The 20,365-nt window shown below is 43.6% G+C and overlaps 5 protein-coding genes and 1 long non-coding RNA gene across 9 annotated transcripts; 4 read left to right on the forward strand and 2 right to left on the reverse strand.

The window, feature by feature from the left end:
- The first annotated feature begins 379 nt into the window (after window positions 1-379).
- On the forward strand, window positions 380-4,623 carry ppp1r14ab (protein phosphatase 1, regulatory (inhibitor) subunit 14Ab). Its single transcript, XM_037268299.1, has 4 exons — window positions 380-964; window positions 3,318-3,398; window positions 3,510-3,542; window positions 3,814-4,623. The coding sequence occupies exons 1-4, from the start codon at window positions 743-745 to the stop codon at window positions 3,949-3,951; spliced, it is 474 nt and encodes a 157-aa protein (XP_037124194.1). The 5' UTR covers window positions 380-742; the 3' UTR covers window positions 3,952-4,623.
- Window positions 4,505-8,888, reverse strand: LOC119132808 (transmembrane 4 L6 family member 5-like). The gene is made up of 7 exons (XM_037268298.1): window positions 8,807-8,888; window positions 6,589-6,700; window positions 6,034-6,218; window positions 5,833-5,901; window positions 5,595-5,749; window positions 5,330-5,522; window positions 4,505-5,165 (listed from the first exon to the last, which is right to left on the reverse strand). Exons 1-7 carry the CDS (start codon window positions 8,819-8,821, stop codon window positions 5,145-5,147), a joined length of 750 nt encoding a protein of 249 aa, XP_037124193.1. The 5' UTR covers window positions 8,822-8,888; the 3' UTR covers window positions 4,505-5,144.
- Window positions 7,979-10,428, forward strand: rhbdd1 (rhomboid domain containing 1). 3 transcript variants are annotated; one of them, XM_037268292.1, is made up of 8 exons: window positions 7,979-8,077; window positions 8,527-8,703; window positions 8,818-9,097; window positions 9,299-9,431; window positions 9,505-9,593; window positions 9,685-9,735; window positions 9,801-9,926; window positions 10,130-10,428. In XM_037268292.1, exons 2-8 carry the CDS (start codon window positions 8,551-8,553, stop codon window positions 10,240-10,242), a joined length of 945 nt encoding a protein of 314 aa, XP_037124187.1. In that variant the 5' UTR covers window positions 7,979-8,077; window positions 8,527-8,550; the 3' UTR covers window positions 10,243-10,428. The 3 variants fall into 3 exon arrangements, with proteins under 3 accessions (XP_037124187.1, XP_037124189.1, XP_037124188.1); XM_037268294.1 differs by having other exon boundaries at window positions 7,982-8,077; window positions 8,530-8,703; XM_037268293.1 differs by having other exon boundaries at window positions 8,006-8,081.
- LOC119132810 lies at window positions 9,426-10,193 on the reverse strand. The gene is made up of 3 exons (XR_005099943.1): window positions 10,110-10,193; window positions 9,785-9,930; window positions 9,426-9,614 (listed from the first exon to the last, which is right to left on the reverse strand). It is a non-coding gene; the product is annotated as an uncharacterized LOC119132810 (long non-coding RNA).
- Window positions 10,429-10,783: 355 nt separating the features above from the next.
- On the forward strand, window positions 10,784-14,923 carry LOC119132801 (polypeptide N-acetylgalactosaminyltransferase 17-like). The gene is made up of 11 exons (XM_037268286.1): window positions 10,784-11,225; window positions 11,417-11,600; window positions 11,679-11,845; window positions 12,313-12,487; window positions 12,564-12,761; window positions 12,860-12,977; window positions 13,455-13,643; window positions 13,708-13,845; window positions 14,078-14,173; window positions 14,248-14,409; window positions 14,488-14,923. The coding sequence occupies exons 1-11, from the start codon at window positions 10,949-10,951 to the stop codon at window positions 14,623-14,625; spliced, it is 1,842 nt and encodes a 613-aa protein (XP_037124181.1). The 5' UTR covers window positions 10,784-10,948; the 3' UTR covers window positions 14,626-14,923.
- A 178-nt stretch (window positions 14,924-15,101) lies between these two features.
- Window positions 15,102-19,194, forward strand: galnt17 (polypeptide N-acetylgalactosaminyltransferase 17). Of its 2 annotated transcripts, XM_037268288.1 has the most exons (12): window positions 15,102-15,323; window positions 15,392-15,703; window positions 15,916-16,099; window positions 16,164-16,330; window positions 16,877-17,051; window positions 17,153-17,350; window positions 17,547-17,664; window positions 17,762-17,947; window positions 18,018-18,155; window positions 18,462-18,557; window positions 18,706-18,867; window positions 18,940-19,194. In XM_037268288.1, the coding sequence occupies exons 2-12, from the start codon at window positions 15,466-15,468 to the stop codon at window positions 19,102-19,104; spliced, it is 1,827 nt and encodes a 608-aa protein (XP_037124183.1). In that variant the 5' UTR covers window positions 15,102-15,323; window positions 15,392-15,465; the 3' UTR covers window positions 19,105-19,194. The 2 variants fall into 2 exon arrangements, with proteins under 2 accessions (XP_037124183.1, XP_037124184.1); XM_037268289.1 differs by having other exon boundaries at window positions 15,102-15,703.
- The last annotated feature ends 1,171 nt before the right edge of the window (window positions 19,195-20,365 follow it).

Raw genomic sequence — 20,365 nt, forward strand, 5'->3', positions numbered from 1 at the left:
TTTTTATTTTTTTCTATTTAATAACACATTTGACGTTTAAGTGAATTGTAAATTGATATTTGTTGATAGATTAAGACATTTGAAATAAAAAATATGTTGTTTTTTTTGCCTCCCTTGCAGACATTTATTGACAAATATAATCAGTGACGTAATTATTAACCGACACTCATGCGTGTACTAAACTGAACCCGCAGGTGGCGCTGTTGTTGCTCTTTTATGAATTATTCACAAACTTCATTGAACTGTACCGGCGCTAGGACCTAAAGAGTATGAGGTGATGTTGTGTTTAATGTCCACTAGTACAGTAGACAATGTGACGCTAAACCCAATTGATAGCGGCACTTCAAAATCGGATGACTATAACGTTTTTTCATGCAATAGCGTTTTGCGTGAATATTGTTTTGTTCGAAGTGAAACAAGAAAATCGCATTACTGGGAGCATCAAAAGTCAAAGAGAATATCGCTAATTGCCCAGGTTCCCACAGCATTTGAACGCAACGTAAGCCACCGCGTGGTTCCCCACCCTGCCGCTGCGCTTCACCAGTCCTGTGCGTGTGTGTACGCACCTTGGCCAACGCGCATCATTGCTTGCAATTATTTCTCTGTATTTTAATTCTCTTTTTTTTTTAACATCTGAAGGAAAAAAATAACACTCAATGTGTTAGTTTCTCTAGTTACTCTTATCGTTTTTAGATAACCAGTACTGTCTTTAAGTCATCCTCTCAGTAATTGCGCATTCCCGATGGCGGCGAACCGGGTCGGGCGGCGGGTCAACAAGGTGTGCAACCAGCAGTCACCCAACCGAGCCCGCGGCAGCAGCGGCGGCGGGCGTGAACCGGGCGGCCACAGCCTGCAGCGGCGCCAGGCCCGAGTCACCGTCAAGTACAACCGCAAGGAGCTCCAGAGGAGGCTGGACGTGGAGAAGTGGATCGACTGCGGCCTGGACGAGCTCTACAGGGGCCGTGTGAGTACTGGACCACAGTTGCTGACCAAAACAGCGGCACAGAGACTTACTACACTATTAATACTACAATGAGTACTACTGCAGTACTACAAACTTCTATAAAATTCTTTAATATTATTGTGAAGATGCCCTTAAAAACAGTGATGTTCACTGTGGAGATGAATTTATCTTATGAATGTCACTATATGAAAATAAATAGACTGTTAAAGTAAAAGTAATGATTAGAGATGACAAGGATGTGTGCACAGTAGAAACATGGTTAAAGGTCACACGGAGGATTGCAAGAGTGTTTGCAGTGTTCAGCGTGGATGCAAATTGGAACTGACAGCGCAGACGCAGCTGCAGGCGTGTGTGTGTGTGTGTGTGTGTGTTGTGCAGATATCCTTGTAGTACTTTTTGACATCACACGGAGAATATTTTGGTCTGTTGACGTGAGAGTGCCACCCGTGGTCAGCTCGAGTGTTTTTATCGTTCCGTATTAAGTTTCTGGGGATGGATCCATCAGATGAACTACATTACTGCGACTACTACTAACACACTACTTTTACTCCTAACACAAGTATTAACCGTCCAACTTCTACAATAGTTAATACTCGATTTCTATTGATAATACAACTTGGTTACTATAGTGCTTCAAATAAAACATTATGTAATGAGCAGTTTTTGATATGCCTTTAGAAGTCGAGTTTGAGGGCTTAATAAAAAATAAAGGAGTCATTTGTAGTCTACTTAAATCACCAACTGTTTTCCTTTTATTTATTTGTTTATGGAGTCCATGTTTTATCAAACGCTCCCGAGTGTGTTTCATTCAAGAACCTGAACCGTTATGGAGAGTAGGGTTATTAAAGTGTCAGAAAATGTGAAGATACATGAGGCTTTAGGCGTCCAAACGGTCGTCTTTGTTCATCTCACACACACACACACACACACACACTCACACTCAATGCATAATAGATGAAGGTAAGGAGGAAGACAATTATTTGTCCCCTGATATTAGCCAGTTACTCTGTGTGTGCATGTGGACTGAATGTGTGTGTGTGTGTCCATGTGTCCAGTGATAAATAGATAATTACATCTGTCCGTTTGCTTCATTTCCTGTCAGACGTCCCATCTGGGTCCACAAACGCACACACACACACACACACACGCATACTGCTGAGAATGTTATGACTATTAGTCCACAAAGTCATGATGCTTCATATAATAAATGATAACACACTAAAACTTTATTCGATGACGTTCCATTGGTGATGTCAGTGATGATGAGAATATTTGACCTATTAGTCATCAATCAATGAAACAATTGGGGAAGCCTCTGACATGCAAATTAAGGTGAAGAGGACAAAGAAGACAGATGCTAACAGCTATTAGTGCTATTGATTTATTAGCTTGACATCTGTCTGTTTTGTGTGTGTGTGTGTGTGCGTGTGTGTGTGCGTGTACTAGGACTAGTATTGCAAGAGCAAAAATGTGTCCACGAATGTGGGTGCATGTTTTTGTCTTTGTTGCAGCTGGTCGTGTTTTTTCTAAGTTTGTACTTTCCCCGACCCCCACAACATAAATACACACACATGCGCACGCACATACACGTTGTATACACAACTCACACTAGCACACACAAAGAAGTCAGCATTAACCTAACGAGGTCAAATAGAGCTTCTATTATGGACCAACACGCAGATTAGTGAGCCTGTGTGTATAGCGACACTTGCTGACACCACAAATCAGTCAATGAACAATAATCTGAACACACACACACACTTCATTACTTGGACGTGATGACATCACACTGATGTATGCAGCTGATAAACAACAGGGGGCGGAGCTTAGGACCCACTCATAAACACACACCCTGATGATTTTGGTTAGGGTTTTTGTTACAATAATAATATCACAGTTGGTGAGTCCATAACTCATCCTTAATCAATATAAACACACACGCACACATCTGGCAATTGACCATACACGGACAGATCAGACAGGAAACAGGAATGAGGCAAAGGAATGGCAAACAAACCCACACAGCCACACTCAATGTGTGTGTGTACGTGTGTGAGAGAAAAGTAAACACGTTGCACACATGCACTGGAAAAAAAAGTTGATTTTACTCAATTGTACTTTGGCAAATGGTTGCACGAAATAAAACCATCTGGATTCAGATGCGTTTGTAAGTAGGCTATACTCCAGCACTTTTTTTCAGTGCGCGCATATGAAAGCATGAAAAATACCTGCTGTCGCCTTCTTACATCTCCCGTCTGTTGAATTTGTCTCCCCCTATAGGCACACACAGGAAGTGCAATTAAAACATTTTGCATTTTTAGCACATTAAGCTGTTTGTGTTGATGATGATTAGGAGGAGGACATGCCTGAAGAGGTAAACATCGACGATCTTCTCGACCTGAAGACTGACGCTGAGAGGACGCACCGACTGCAGGTGGCGCTATTTTACTTCTTATTTACTTCTTATGACTCGTCCTTACTGAATGAAGTGTCCAGAATCAGAATTATAACGTGTTGTGTCCTTACGTGTGTGTGTTCATTCCAGGAGATTCTTCACTCGTGCAACAACAACACTGAGGTAAACAAAACATTCCATTTCATAACTTGTAATCATTTTGATGCACCAGATTAGCATACCTTCAAGTTCTTTTAGTTTTGTGACTTCACGCGGTAAATATTTTTGCGTTGTGTTGTGAGCAAAAAAAAAAAAAAAGGGCGTTGTGAAAAAAGATAAGATAAACCAAATCACATAGCTTTGTCTCATAAAAATGTGTTAGCTTAATGCTAACACAGAATGCAAAACATCATAGATGGGCTAATGATATTACTGCATTGTGTGGTCTTGGCAGGTGTTCATCGCCGATTTGGTGGCCAAACTTCACGGCCTCCAAAAGCAGGAAGAGTTGCACAACGACGGCATCGACCTACCACAGCTCCACATCTACCCTGCCCGCCCCGGATCGGCCGACAGGGAGGTGCTGCATTGAAAAAGCAAATGTACAAGGGGTACAACTGTGATGTACCTCACCCCGGCCACCTGCCAGCAGGGAGCTGGACTACAAAACAAGCACGTCTAAATCCCACATCCATCCACCTCCAAATGTGTTGAGTTATTCCAAACACCTCAGCATCAACTGCACCTCCCAAAAGACTCGCTCCCAAACCAGCAAGAACCTCAAAGCACACAGGAAGTGGACCATCAGAACTTGATGATTTAAAAGTATTCATTATGCTTGACAAACAATCTGAGCACTATTTTCTTTTCCTTCATTTTTACAGGTTTCATTTCCTGGTTTCGGTCAAACGCACATGGGCACACATTCTTCGAACTGTCAACGTATGATGTTAAGTCACAGACTTACTCAAGGCCGTTTGTGTATGTGCGTCTGTGAATGTGGGCTTGTTTGCAGCCACACTCACATGCGCGCACGCACGCACATAATGCACATATTTTATACATAATACATTTGTGTGGTTCAGATTTTCCGTCTGTGTAAATGTTTTGAAATAAAAAAAAAAAAAACTTTCACTTTGAAAGGATTCTAGTTGCACTTTATGGTATTTTATTTTGTACTTCAGGCAAGAGTTTGGAACAATTGACCACAATGAATCAACTGGTTGACAGAAAAAAATAAACGTACAAAATATGAGAACATTAATTTGAAGTACATTCATTACTATTGCTTCTTGAGGTTTTACAGAGGAAACAGCACCACCTGGAGGTAGAATACTGTATTGCCAGTCACTTAAGTGTAAACGAGAATAGTATTAAAAAACGGTTGTATTTAATTTACGCTAATACATTTGTAATATGTTATAAACAGCTACATTGACATTAAAAATAAATAAACAGTTGAATCAGTGAAGCTTGTTAACACCATTTAAATAATGATCATTGAATTGGCAGTTAAAAATAAACAGGTTTAATCAACAATTACTACTACTAATAAATAATTCTGTGGGCAGGAAACGAGGACCAAAATAACCTGCAATCATGTCACTATACTTACATTTTCTTATGAATTCAACGTGAATTAATGATAAATTGAAACAGAACAAATCTATTAGATGTCGATTAGCTTATTTTCTTCAAGTTGTGTGCTCGGAGTTCAGCTTAATTGGTTGTAAAGTGCAGTTAATTAAAAAATAGTGGCGTTCACCTGATGTCATTACCGCCATGTCACACTGAAACGGGGCCCACCTGAAACACGCAAACGTATAATATTCAAATGTTAAATTTAATATGACATAGTTGAGTTAAAAATTAGAAACAAAATAGCTAATAAACAAGTTTTTTTTTGTATTTTTACAAATTATTATTTCTTATTTTTCAATTAATAATTAATTTGAATAATTCATACATACCTTATTGTTACCCACACCGCGTCCCAAGACGACACCCAGCAAGGTATTGATGACGTTGGCGGCGCAGAGGAGGGCCTGCAGCCCACTAGCGCCCCCTAGTATGCTAAAGAGAATTACATTCCACTGGACCACACTCTTGGGCTCCAAACATACCCCTGACCACAGACTTCTGTTGTATAGGTATCCGGCATCCCTGTAGTAATGCAATCGTAAATTGTGTGTGTGTGAGTGTGTGTGAGTGCGTGTGTGTGTGTGTGTTTGTCACCTGTCAGCGGTGGGTTGAAGTGGCACACCCCAGGCTGGTCCACTTGTAGTGTTGTAGAGACAATGAGGACCTTGGACCAGCCCTGTGAAGCTAACCAGACAACAGAAAGCAGAAGACAGCAGACATGCACACGAGTACAAGGCCTGACGCAACATCTGCATGCAACACACACACACACAAAACAACAATTACCATTACTACTGCTACTATTTCCATTACACACTGCAGTGTTTGTTACCTGTGTCCTGAAGGCACAGCATCCCGCTGTGTGGCTGCTCTGCAAAAAAGCTCGAGCACCAAGCACAACCTGAAAATTAAAGCAACAATATGTTCTCCAGGTGGTTTGACAAGAGCCACAAGAACCTCAGAGGAGCCAAAACATCACAAGCAAGTCACACGGCAGCAACATGATAATGACCAGCCTGGCGTGTGGTCTCACCAAGAGTCCGGAGCTCCACAGTCCCGTGGCCCAGGAGGCCTCTCTGGTCACGTGACCTTCCAACAGGAAGTGGACCTTCAGCTCAGGCAGCAGCAGCAGGACGTTGGCCACAGCGCACACGGTCGCCAAGGCAACCAGAGCCACGCCTACGCAGCGCAGACACCTGGACACACACATCCCAGGATCTGAAATACGCCACAGCAAAGCAATCTAGTGTCAGTAAAGTTTCACCAAATTCCTAATCCATATTTATGGTAAAAGTCCTCAATTAAAAAAACAATTTTTTTTACTCATCCTTCATTTTATACTATTAAATTTTTTCCAATTCAAATCATGCCAGCCTCAAAATATTCTGCTCATTTCGGATATCCATTTATCACGTTTCCAAATTCCTACATTTTGAGAGTAAAATTTTAAATGTAAGACATAATTAAAGTATTAATTGCATGTCAATTCAGCCCTTCACCATTCACACACCATTTTTTCTCAAATGACATAAGTTCATAAATTATATTTGACATCGTTAGTATGAAATTTATGCGCAGGTCCACTCACCATTTGATGGATGTCCACGTCGGAGTGGATCGGAGGAGGAACCTGAGATGTATATATTAGGACACGCGCCCACATGAACATCCTTATAAGGATGCAGGAAAAGTCCGGTTTCCTTATAAGGAAACAGGAAGTGTTCGGCGGTCATAAATAACACAGGAGGAAACACTTCCATCACACTGCACTGCCCTACATTTGATCCATAAATACATAAAGCAATTCATCGTACTCAAAAATTAAATATACGTTATAGTATCTGAAATGAAGGCAAAAAGCATGCAAAAAAAGCAACAAAAATATTTGCTAAATTTGATGCATGGACCAAATTAAAGCAACAATATGTAACAAAACAGCTGAAAAGCTGTTGCATTTCAATCATTGACCTTGCTGAGACAACTGGAGATGACCTACTTTCATCATTTCAAATATTTGGTAGACCAGCCTAGATGACTCTTGCACTGTTAGCGCTAGCATCAGCATCACCATAACAGATGCTAAAAATAAGGATGAAGCTTGAAAATAGATACTTCCTGTTTTTTTATTTTCAGTTCTTCTTAAATTGTATCACTAAAGTTCGAGTCATGTCAGAGCAGCAAAGGCCCCTGGGAAAAACCATACCACATATTTGACACTTGGTTCACTTAGTGACGGCACCAGAGGCAACCTCAGCAATGTGGTTCTTCGCTGTTAATGTCACATATGACCAAGTAGGAAGTGGCAGAATATCACATTTATGACGCAGATATTTTTAGGCTTACCTCAGCAAATGGCAGTCTTTCATAATAAATTTTAATCAAAAAGATTGCTTACTGGTCTGTTTTTTCAGTTTACACTGAGAAATAATCTGGTCTTCCATACAAATATTTTTTTTACAAATAAAGCAAGGGAAATTTCTCTGAAAATTAAACATAGGTGATTTCCTGACAAACCTTATCTTTTTAAATTCGACACATGTGTTGAGTGTTTATTTTGTGAAGTGTCCCCTGAAACAAATGCTGGAAAGCTCAAGTGTTTATTTATTTATTGACTCTGAAGTCACTCTAAAATTAATGTACTGTTGAGTTTCGTTCCCCATGCGAATTTAATAATTGTAGTAAACTTTAATTTACACAAAACTAAATGTAATCATTCAAAACCTATTTTCTTACATTTTTAACTGGAATCCAACCTGGTGCGTCCCCTCTTTGCTGACGTCACTCCTCACTCAACTGGCCCCGCCCCCACACACACCCAACAATGAACAAACATTTCAATATTATTGCTTTTTGCGCTTTGTTTAACGTTTTTATTTAAAATCACCCTAGTATCGACTGTGTATTATATATTTGTCAGTTTTCTGATTATTTGAGACGTTTAATGAAAGATTGTTTAAAAAAAAAAAAAATTACGACGCGCACTTCCTGTATTTGTCGTCACAAGTTTGGAAGCAGCGTCAGTTTGGACACTTCTCATTAGCATTAGCAAGAAACGAAGAAACAACACAGAAACGAAAGTAGGTCAGTTTTGCGTACTGCGCCAGGGACATGTAGCCTTACATTTGTTGTGTTTCTTTCGTCTGTACACGCCCTGCTTAATAACTTGTCATGTAAACGTAAATACAAATTGAATACATTATAACGATCCGTCCATTGAAAACAAGCGTTACTAAGCATTAATATCAGTGTCATTACACGGTGATGAAACGCAGTGTTCATTTCCACGCTGTCACTGCAGCTCGGAACTTGTGGCGGAAAAGCGTGAGGAAATAGAAAGTTTAAACATCCGTCATAAAAGTGGAACAAGCCAAAACTTTAAGCACATCGTGAATAATCTAAAGAACGTAGCCGTAACATTTACTTGAATATGACTTGTTTTTGTAACGCTATTACATTTGCATTGCATCAGTCACGTGTAGCTGATGATGACGTATGACAGCTGGCATTTTGTATTGATGCTCCGAAGCAGATAGAGTCGCTACTTTAGAAGATGCGGGGCCGCCACAGAAGCTCGCATCTCGGCCTTCTGCTGCTGTTCTCGCAGCTCTACCAGGTGGGCTTAGACAACATCCCCCCTGTCACCCTGGCCGTGCTGGGCCTCAACGCCTACCTTTTCCTGTTCCCTGCGGCTCCACTGATGAAGGTACTCGACGCATGTTTATCCGATTCAAATTTAGATTGACTTGAATGCAGCACATTTCCAGAAAGTTAGCAATACTGAAAATGTGACAAACGTTTTGGCTCACCCTCTCCATAGGCATGCGTGAGCGTCCATCAGGCGTATTGGTCGGGCGAGTGGCGCCGCCTCCTTCTGTCTCCTTTCCACCACGCCGACGACATGCACCTCTACTTCAACATGGTGTCGTTCGTCATGAAGGGCATCCGCCTGGAGCGTCGTCTGGGCGCCGTTTGGTTCGCGTACGTGCTGGCTGTCTTCTCGCTGCTCACCGGCGCGCTCTACCTGGCGCTGGAGGCGGGGCTCACCCATCTCACTGATGACCAGTCGTACAGCGCCGCCTGTGCTGTTGGATTCTCAGGTCGGACTTCTACACAAACAGACAAACGAGAATCATTGACTGAATTTACCACAATGAACAAACTAAATCAGTAATACACAACTACATCACATGTAACCTTGAAATATTAGCAGAGATTAGCAATTTGTTGCTGTTTTTGACCCATTGAACGAATGAAAAATAATATATAATATTTATATTTTCTATGAACATTTGTTTTAGGGGTGATTTTTTCACTGAAAGTCCTGAATAACTACTACCATCCCGGCAGCTTGACATACGTGATGGGCTTCCCTGTGTCCAACCGCTACGCCAGCTGGGTGGAGCTGGTCCTCATCCACATCACAGCACCAGGGTGAGTTGTGTTTGCAATGGAGTCAAAACGCCAGCAGGGGGCAGCGTTAACCTTTCTTACTCCTCCTCACCAGGACGTCCCTGATTGGTCACCTTGCGGGTATCCTGGTGGGCCTCCTTTACACTGCCGGACCATTGAAGAAGATGATGAAGATGTGTGCTGGTGAGCTTGAGCATGGGAACACTATAAATGAATAAATTAAGTATCAGATAATGGATGGATGGATGGATACTATACATGCTCATCTCATCAGGGTTGATGTCATCTCGCACCTTCATGCCCAGAACGCACTTCACGTCCTCAGGTAAAACACTCACCACGTTATCGATTTTTGAATTTTTATAACACTATACCTGTCACTCTGTGTAGGCTACAGCGGTAGAAGCTCCAGAAGCGATCAGCACACGGCGGATGATGGGGCGTCAAGGTACACGGGCGGAATGACGGAGGAGGAGCAGCTGGCGGCGGCCATCAGGAACAGTCTTCATGGCACAGGTGGCTATAGAGCAATATATTCTTACTGTTACGGCAGTACCAACATTTCCATTTTTCACCAAGAGCGATTAGCGCTAGATGCTAATTTGGGCTTAAATACCAAACACTAATTAGCTAGTAGGCTAAAACACTCAATAGCGTGTCGCATAAAAGCAAACACGAGACTTTGTTGACGCTAACGACCTAGCTAATGTGTTTTTCAGCACGCCACGGTGATGGTTCGCCTCAGTTTGCCGCCCCACCTCCATATGGCTTCCGCTTAACGGATGAGGAGCTCCGTGCCAGGAGGCTGATGCGATTGGACGCGTTCACGTGAAAAAGAAAAGAAGAAGAGGAGCTCAGATCTTTTGAGAACGTTGGAAGCTTTGGCCTTTTGGAAACTTTTTAATAGATGGATGTTTGTGAAGCACTTTTTTCTATTCCTACATTTTTTGTCTTTTTATTTATTTACTCACGGTGACTGTCAATAAACATTTGTAATAAAAATCGTTTTGTTGTCCCATTCAAGGTGCAAAAAAGCATACGTTTGAAACATCCAAACACAAAATCTCCCTACAACAGTTCCCGGTGACCCAAGACTTAAAAATCAGTTCATTGTAAGGTAAAAAAAAAAAAAAGCAAAATATGGAGCTGAGTTATTGACATTTGGACTCGCGCTTAGTAATTAGTTTCTTCTCTTCAGTGGAACTTCCTGTTTGGTGAGGTGACACGTCAAGTGTAACGTCAGTTTCTGGCTAATTATGAATAGAATTGTTGCCGGTGAGCAATGATAATCAACTTCCATCCAGATTAATACCTGCAGATAAGGTGGTGTCTGTTTGGGGTCAAGAGGAGGTCTTAACACACACACGTATAAAATTGTATTACGCATACATGCAAGAGGTGTGGCTTCATCTCATTTCTGACATTCTCAAAGACACCCTCTCTGCTAATTTGACTTGGGTGTGTAAAATGTGACTTGACTCGACTCACCAACACACACCTCATCCAGTTGGTTTGCTTTCACACGCGTCGCCACCGTCATGGGTTTCAAGTCAAGAAAATGGATGCTCTTACTCTTGCTCAACATGCTGGGACTGGTGGCACTCTTCTTTCTGTCCAATACCAAATGGACCCACAATGGCCGTCCGGTTCCGGATGTTACTAGGTTGATGGAGAAGAGACCGCTGATAGAGCCGGTGACTGAACAAGAACGGGAGACGACGACAATGGAGCCGGAGAGAACCGGTGAGAGCGTCCTGGACAGTCTGAAGGAGCGGCTCCGTTACCTGGAGGACATCGTGTTCAAACACCTGAGCGGTAGGACTCAACCAATCCTGACAATAAAACCAAAGCTCAGTCCTTTTTTAACTTTACTTAGCTATTCCAACTAATTTGAGTTATTTATAACCCAGTCGTTTTAGACAAGCCAAGGTAGAATTTTACATGTATGTTGTTGAGTACAATTACCGATTTTCACTTGTCTGCATCATGGGTTGTGTTGTGTTCAGGTCTTTCCAAAACTCTGGGTCTGGTTGAGGGCTTCGATGCTCCAGGCGCAGACGGTGTTCCCTTTACGCTGTCTCCTAAAGACCAAATCCAATCGGAAATCCAGAAGGACAAGTACGGCTATGATGCCATCATGAGCGACAAGATCTCGCTGGATCGAACTATACCAGACTTCAGACCCAGCAAGTGAGTACACATCCGCCACTGAAAAGGAAAAAAAAAATCAATTTCTGCTACTGATAATAGGTGTGTGTTTGCGTGTAGATGCAAAGAGTACACCTACCCGACAGAGCTCCCCCAGATCGCCCTTATCTTTATCTTCGTCAACGAGGCCCTGTCCGTCATCCTGCGCTCCCTCCACTCAGCTGTCAATCACACACCGGCACACCTGCTCAAGGAAATCATCCTGGTAGATGACTGCAGCGATGACGGTATGGACTAGCTTTTAAGACCCTTTTCTTAGATCAGGACAGAGCAGGTTACAAAACAGGCATAGTGATCATGAACCAACACGCTAGCAATATGTCTGAAATCAAGAGACAATCAGCAAAAGAAACATTTTGACATCATAACTTGAGCTTTACTAGGGCTTGTGAGTGTTCCCATAGCTTTGTAATGTTTTGATATGCAAACAAAAGGACAAGTTTGCCTTGTTTTTAATGACTGTCACGCCTTGGTTGTGATTATACTTCATCAGCTCCAGGCGCTAACAGAATCTTTCAAACGTACTTTATTCACACTGGACAAATGACATCAAATCTGATTTGCATAAAAATGTGACACTTCTGCTTCACAAATCAGTTAAGTTGGCGAATCCACAGCGCCTGTGACATCTGGTGCCAGCAGGGGGCGCTGAACTTGCCCAAGAAGATGATATTTCTATTTTGTTGTGTTGAAGAGGATCTGAAAGGACCGTTGGAGGAGTACGTGAATAAGCGCTACCCTGGTCTGGTTAAGATCATCAGGAACAAAAAGAGGGAGGGTCTTATACGGGCCAGGATTGCGGGGTGGAACGCGGCCACCGCCGACGTCACAGGGTTTTTTGATGCCCACATGGAGTTCACTCCTTTCTGGTGAGGCAAATTAGTTTACAAGTTAGTTTCAACCAAGTGTGTTGCTAACCAAACCATGTGATTCCTCTCCAATCAGGGCGGAGCCGGTTCTGACCCGAATCAAGGAGGACCGCACCAGGATCATCTTGCCGGCTATCGACAACGTCGAGCACGATACCTTTGGGTTGAAGACCTATGGGCAGCCGGCCCATGGCTACGACTGGCAGCTGTGGTGTAAATACATGAGTCCTTCGAAAACATGGAAGGCCCTGAATGACGACACCGTCCCCATCAGGTGGGCCGGATTACTACGTGGAACCTAAAATGTATTCCTATTTAAAATGTCGTAGAAAAAAAGTCATTGTAAACCTGTCTTTTGGGGTCACTTGACAGAAGTCCCTCTATGATTGGCTGCTCCTTCGTGGTAGACCGGGTTTACTTTGGTGAGCTGGGCCTGTTTGACCCTGGAATGGAAATCTATGGGGGAGAGAACGTGGAACTGGGCATCAGGGTTAGTATCTCATATGGTTTCACTCCCCAGCCCCAAGCCAAAAACTTCAGGGACAATCATATAGCATTGGATAGTTAGTTAGCAGCTGGTCCTGGATGTTAATGTAGTAGTTTAGATCCTCACTCCGTGTGCCATCTTGTCAAACATCATAAACAAGATGGATTGAAAATGTTAAAAGCATAACAAGCCGTTCTAGCTAGCTAGTGGCTAGCACAAATGCAAATCTGGTAGTCTACATTCACCATCTTGTCAAGCATCACAAACAAGGTGAACTGAAAAAGTAAAACACTTACGAGCCAGTGTAGCTAGCTAGTGGCTAGCACAAATGAAACGTAGTAGTCAACATTCACTCAGTGCTTTCTTGTCAAGCATCAAAAACAAGATAAGCTAAAATGCAGCACACAATTATAATCATTGTTCACAAGAAGTGGTCAGGCAACATTTTGGTCAAATTTTGCTCGACTGCCTTTTCTGCAGGTGTGGACGTGCGGCGGTAGCATGGAGATGCTGCCGTGCTCACGCGTGGCTCATATCACACGCAGGAAGAAACCTTACCTGAAAGATTCCCTAGCGGTCATCATGCGGCGCAACGGTCTTCGCGTGGCGGAGGTTTGGATGGATGAATACAAACTCAACTTCTACATGGCCTGGAACATTCCCATGGAGGTAACACCCACACATCCAATTAAAATACTCGACTAATTCTAACTTGATGTGATATCTGGTCCAGGGTCACGGTATCGACTATGGAAATGTCACAGCGAGGGTGGAACTCCGGAAGAGACTGCAGTGTAAGAACTTCAAGTGGTACCTGGACAACGTTTACCCTGAAATGAGGACGCACCAAAACACTCTCCTCTACGGCATGGTGAGGCCAACACAATTTTGTGACGTCAATGGGTCTGAAATATGTGGTTCTAGTATGACTGCAGTGGGACAGAATCTCTAGAACAAGTCTGTCTTTTAAGTGTCACTGGAGAGAAGATATTGAACCAAAATGGCCGACTTCATGTGTCTATATTGGCTTGGTATCTTGACTTTTTTGTGGGTTGACACGTCAGCCAATTTTGGCTCAGAGATGAAAGATGGCTTCATTTCAGATGTACAACTTCAACGCCACTAACCTGTGTTTGGACCAGGGTGACCCGATGGGGCACACCGTCATTCTGTACAGTTGCCATGGTTGGGGTCCTCAGGTGCCTAGCATATCACAACACAATTTTTCAGGGGAGTCATTTGTTTCAAAAGAACTTATGCACTCGTTCCACAGTTGGTGCGCTACAACACAATCAATCAGCTGTTCCTGGGCCAGCTAGGCAACAGCTTCACAGACACCCGCTGCATAGCCGACATTCTCCCAAACACTGAAGTGCAGCTCCTTGATTGCGAAACGGTGCAAAAGATTACGATGACAAAGTGGAATTTCAAACAGGTAACGTGTACTTTGTTTTTGTGATGTCATATTTGACAGTTTGGACTCAAAAGTGTGTCAATCTTGTTCCCTATGCAGGGTCAGCCGATCCAAAACATCGGCACGGGACGGTGCATGGAGGTGGTGCCCATTCCAACCGACCCGTTCTTCAAGGTAGTAATGCAGAAATGCTCGGGCCAGAGGTGGAATTTGACAATTCCCGCCGTAAGTTTCTGAGTTGTTGCTGTTCCTGGACTGTAGGGCATCTTTTATATTTCATATTTATTGTGTGTGCACTTGAGATCACATTTAACTCTTCCTTGATTTTATTACCATGCAAGCTTGTTTATTATTTGGTCATATTTGTACATCAGTGATTTTTTTTAGATTGTTTGGCTTCTCTTTACACAAAGTTTCAAACACATCAATGTTTGTCATCAGTAGAAACCAGGGAAGGGGGGCAACGTACACAATGCGTTTTATATTGTACAAAATTAAATATCATTTGCAGTTATCATGAACTGCTGAACTGAAATGACCATTTTCTGACTTTGTGACATCACCCGCCGTATTCTCTCGTTTTGTATAAAAAAAAAAAAAAAACATCTAGCATACGTACGTACCAATGCATATAATTTTGACATAACACCGCCCTATAATCTGATTAGTCAACACGGATTCACTCATCACGCGCATCATCTGAGAAGCGCGCGGGCGGGCGTGTGTTGCGGTCTGCTCGACGCGCACGGAAGCTGCTCCCGTGCACGCGCATGATCATCCTCGCCTTCATCATCACTGGCGACGACGGAAGTGAATTCGAACATCACCACAAGCTTTGACACGTTGTCGCTGATACCGGTACGGAGGAGGGAACATCTGCTGTCCGCCTGAGAGCGCTGACCCGCGCGCGGAATGCCTTAATCAACGCCGCAACGGTAAACGACGCCGAACCACGACGGAGCATCTTCACTAAAAATCAATGTCGATCACCGTTTCCCTGCAGCCGTCACACGCTCGCCGCACCGAGTTCCCTTCGTGTTCTGCTAGTGGCCGGAACCGAACCCGCCCTGGCTGTCCATGGCTATTTTGAGAAGATGGAGGTTTCTGCTGGTGCTCAACGTGCTCGCGCTGGCCGGGATCATGACGCTGTGGAGCCGCTGCAGTAGCGCGCGCAAGCCTGTGGTCCGCGTGGCTACTCCGGACGCTCCAGACGCCGAGCGTACGAGGGCGAGTCGGGCCAACGGAACCGCCAGCCACCAAGTGCTGCTCGATAGGCTCAGCTCGCTGGAGGACGTCGTTTACCGACAGTTAAACGGTAGCAAATTTTGGCCTCAGCATTGGTTGGGGTGGCTTTGATAGCGATGACGCACGAGATGAAAACTTTAAAGTTAGAATGTTGCGCTTTGAGCACCATGCGCACCGTCAGAATGTGGCTCTCCTGCAAATTTCTGCACCAACCTACCGGGAATTATCGGACTTCAACACCCACGCATGATGCTAATAATTTCCTATTTTTGTTGTGTTGAGGTCTGTCCAAATCTTTGGGCCTTATTGAGGGTTTCGGGGGCCGAAGAGCAGGTGACTTGGCCGCCACCCTTTCTCCGAATGAGGAGAGCGAGAGCAAGAACCTGAGGGAAAAATACGGCTACAACGCCTACCTGAGCAACACCATCTCCCTGGACCGAACCATCCCGGACTACAGACCCGACAGGTTAGACACCGCCGCATTTTGTTTGAGCAACATTCTGAAAAGTCCCTATTTGTATTTTCTCTAGATGTCAAAATGTCAGCCATCCCCAGGATCTCCCCCAGATGGCGCTGGTGTTTATCTTTGTCAACGAGGCCCTGTCCGTCATCCTGCGCTCGGTCCACTCGGCTGTCAATCACACGCCGGCCCATCTACTCAAGGAAATCATCCTGGTGGATGATCACAGCGACGACGGTGCGGCCAAAAAAATACACTTGACAGGACTTTCTAATTCTACAAGTTCCAAGACGTAAAAGATTTGGTGGAAACGTCACTATAAAATTCACTTTTCATGTATTCATTTGGGAACTACAAAGTACCAATTTATGCAAATTACCGAAACGTCAAGTGAGAATGTGGATTTCGTCGACTTCACTTTATTAACATTAACACTACCAGAAACAAGAAGTGAAAATAATGTGATTACACGTTTGGAGAGGAAGTGCAGCTATCATTCTTTAATAACATTTTAATTATTGAGCTACTTGACTGAGTGTCCCTTTGCAAATTAGAAAAACTTACTCATCTGGACGCTCATATTAAAAGTGGTGGATGATGATGATGATGATGATGAAGAGGAGGAAGCGAGTGCGTGCGAGTATTTCGGTCCCACATCAAAAGGCGCCGCTTTGTTGTTTGCATTCCAAATTGGAATTCATGCAAACTTTAGCTATGCTGTAGATTACGAGAAAAAAATGTCTTACCTCTAGAAGTTGAAGATGTTTTGTTGTTGTGATGCAGAGGAGCTGAAAGGACCTCTGGAGGACTACATGAAGAAGCGCTACCCCGGTCTGGTCAAGATCGTCAGAAACCACAAGAGGGAGGGTCTGATCCGGGCCAGGATTGAGGGCTGGAAGGCAGCTACTGCCGAGGTGACGGGATTTTTTGATGCCCACGTGGAGTTCACACCCTTCTGGTTAGGCAACGTTCCTTTAAAAAAAAAAAACGGGCTTAGTCATCGTTGCCGCATCCGCTAAAATGATGCGATGTGCGTTTATGTTCATTTTTACTCACCAGGGCCGAGCCGGTTCTGACCCGAATCAAGGAGGACCGCAGGAGGATTATACTGCCGTCCATTGACAACATCAAGAAAGACACCTTCGAAGTGGAGCGCTATCTGAACTCGGCCCACGGCTTCAATTGGGAGCTGTGGTGCATGTATATCAGCCCACCAAAACAATGGTGGGACGATGGGGACCTCACGGCACCCATTAGGTGGGCCCGCCTCACGTACAGACTATTTCATGTTCATATCACGACGTCCAACAAATGGCGACTAGCTCAATGCTAACATATCATGGGGGAACTCCATAGAAAGGACAAACGATAATACTAAAATGGATGTCAGTGACGTTCAACATATGCAATCTTGTGGGTGATCTCCAAATGATTGTGTGCTTTGTTGAGACAGGAGCCCCGCCATGATTGGCTGCTCTTTTGTGGTCAATCGGCTCTTCTTTGGCGAGATTGGGCTGCTGGACCCCGGCATGGATGTCTATGGTGGAGAGAACATCGAACTGGGCATCAGGGTTAGTGTTGTCGCAGTGGAAATGTTCACACAGCTGGTTCCCAAGGGATAAAAAAAATGATCCGGTCATTTGCCGATGAGTGTTGCGCCCCCTACAGGTGTGGATGTGCGGGGGCAGCATGGAGGTGTTGCCATGCTCCCGCGTGGCTCACATCGCCCGCATGAAGAAGCCGTACATCAGCGACATCGCCTTCTACACGCGCCGCAACGCCCTGCGCGTGGCCGAGGTCTGGATGGACCACTTCAAGTCCAACGTCTACGTGGCCTGGAACATCCCCATGGAGGTGAGGCCCCACATCGTCTATGTTGATACAAAATCCACGCGAAGCGCTCATCTGATGGTGACAACTGCAGAATCACGGCATCGATTTCGGAGACATCTCCGAGAGGGTGGCCCTCAGGAAGAGTCTGCAGTGTAAAAATTTCCAGTGGTACCTGGAGAACATTTACCCCGAGATGAGGACGTATAGCGACACGCTCTATTACGGCGAGGTGAGTCCCACACCAAATTTATTTTCCACCCAAATCCTCTTGAGACCTGGATCCACAAAATGGATGGCTGAACATTTTGCTATGATGTCATGTGTATTGCTTAACGCTGTGTAAATGTTAGCTAGCTTTAGCACTGTGAAAGGTAAACAAGATGTTAGCTAGCATGCTAGTCAAACTTGCTTAACACTGTGAGCTAGCTTTAGCATTGTGAAAGGTAAACAAGATGTTAGCCAGCATGCTAGTCAATGATTTTCTCAAATGCTCAAACATTCATTTTTGTCAAAAGTGCTACGTTTGGCATTTCAGCTGCGCAACTCCAAAGCGAGTCACCTGTGTTTGGACGACGGTATGAATGAGAACGACACAGCCACCCTATACCCCTGCCATGGGTTGGATCCTCAGGTAAGTGGGATAGAAACTGGACTTGAAATACTCGCTTATCAGGGTGGCAAAAAGTCAAAGGATTGCCGTCATCTCCGGAGGTTGAAAACAGTAACTGAGGAGGACAAAGAAAAGACACATTAGCTCCCACAACTGTGTTGTTTCTCAGGAAGGACGTTACACCAAAGATGGTCATCTGTTCCTGGGCTCGCTGGGTAAAACCGGGGTGAGCACTCGCTGTGTGGCGGACGATCCTGCCTCCGCGTTCCCGCAACTCATAGACTGTGAGAAAGACAAAAACAAACACCGCACCAAGTGGATTTTCACTCAGGTGACAGCTAGCTTCTTCTCATGAATAGTTAGCTTAGGTCACCTTTTAGCTTTGTTTATTTTCCCCCTGTAGGGTGATTCCATAGTAAACTCTGCCTCAGGCCGCTGCCTGGAGGTAGTGCCCACCAAATTGAACTTCGGCCACCAGGTGGTGTTGAAGTCCTGCTCTGGACAGCGGTGGACCATAAAGAACACCATGAAGGATGGTGCTGAAGTTCGGTTAGCGGGGCCATTGTAGCTTCACACACTCATAAGTGTGGGGACGTCAGGACCAGTTTCTGAGACAGTAATGATTGCCTCGTTGACTTTTACTTGGGCAGTGAGCTGGGAAGAAAAAATAAATCAACCTGGTTTATGATTTTGAAGCAGGTGCTTACAGACCAGCGATACAAGACATATTTTGAGCGTAGAAAAAATAATGCAAAAAATTGATCAAAAACACAACAGTCCCATGTTGGGGTAATCTTTTGTTCTTTCAAAAAAAAAAAAAAAAATCCAAAGGCTTGTTTTTTTGGATACTGGGTGCTTGCTTGCGCTCCATGTGCTGAAGCTTTAATGGCTTCATTGACTCATTTGCAAGTCTCTCGTGACCTATTATGCAGCAAGAGTGGGTTTGGTGTGTGTCAGTCAAATAGCAATAAACCCGAAATGTATGACTGCCTGTATTGTTTGGGCTGTTCACTTTTTTAAAGAAGCTCTCCGAATAAATTTGTTTTATATCTTGTTTTCATTAGCCTGGAGGCTTTGTTCCGTTGTCGTGCGGAGATTTGTGGCCTTTTTTCTTTTTTATCACAGGTCACACGACCCATTGAGGCAAAAAAGTAGAACCATTTTGCAAAAACAAAGATTTATTGCATGATTTTGTACGCATGTTCAGTATGTACACACTGAGCCTTGTTAAATATTACAACTTAAAAGTATATTTGTGTTTGTTCATTGTCGCACATGCAATTTGTGTGTGTGTGTGCTTGGTTAATATATTGTGAGAGTTCATGCTACTCCAGAGAGACACCAGCGTCCGTTTCTCCGCCAAAATAAAAGCTCAGAAATGGAGGAGGCATGCAAACATTCCTGCAAGGCTGGTTTGTCTGAATGGAACAAGAACACACACTGTGGGAGGCAAATACTAAAAATGTGCCACTCCCTGTGGTTTGATGCTCAGTTTTTAATTTTGTGTTTCAAAATAAATGGGACGCTCTAAAAAATAAACGCAAACACTGCTGTAAGACCAGGGGTGGGCAAAGAAAATGGCCCACTGTTTTATAAAATAAAACCAGAATTAATAGATTTATTATTACAAAATAAAATATTTTATTCATGCATTTACAATGTAATTATTTGTTTGAATAAATGATTGGTTCATCCATATTATTACATGAAAATGAATTATTACCGAAATATTTTACACATGCATTTGACTTTTTTTTTTAAAATACATAATTGGTTATAATATAGTAATTATTTTAAAATGGCAATTAACTATCACTTATTATTTACGC

The sequence above is a fragment of the Syngnathus acus genome, chromosome 13 (assembly GCF_901709675.1).
Source record: "Syngnathus acus chromosome 13, fSynAcu1.2, whole genome shotgun sequence".
Classification (NCBI taxonomy): domain Eukaryota; kingdom Metazoa; phylum Chordata; class Actinopteri; order Syngnathiformes; family Syngnathidae; genus Syngnathus; species Syngnathus acus.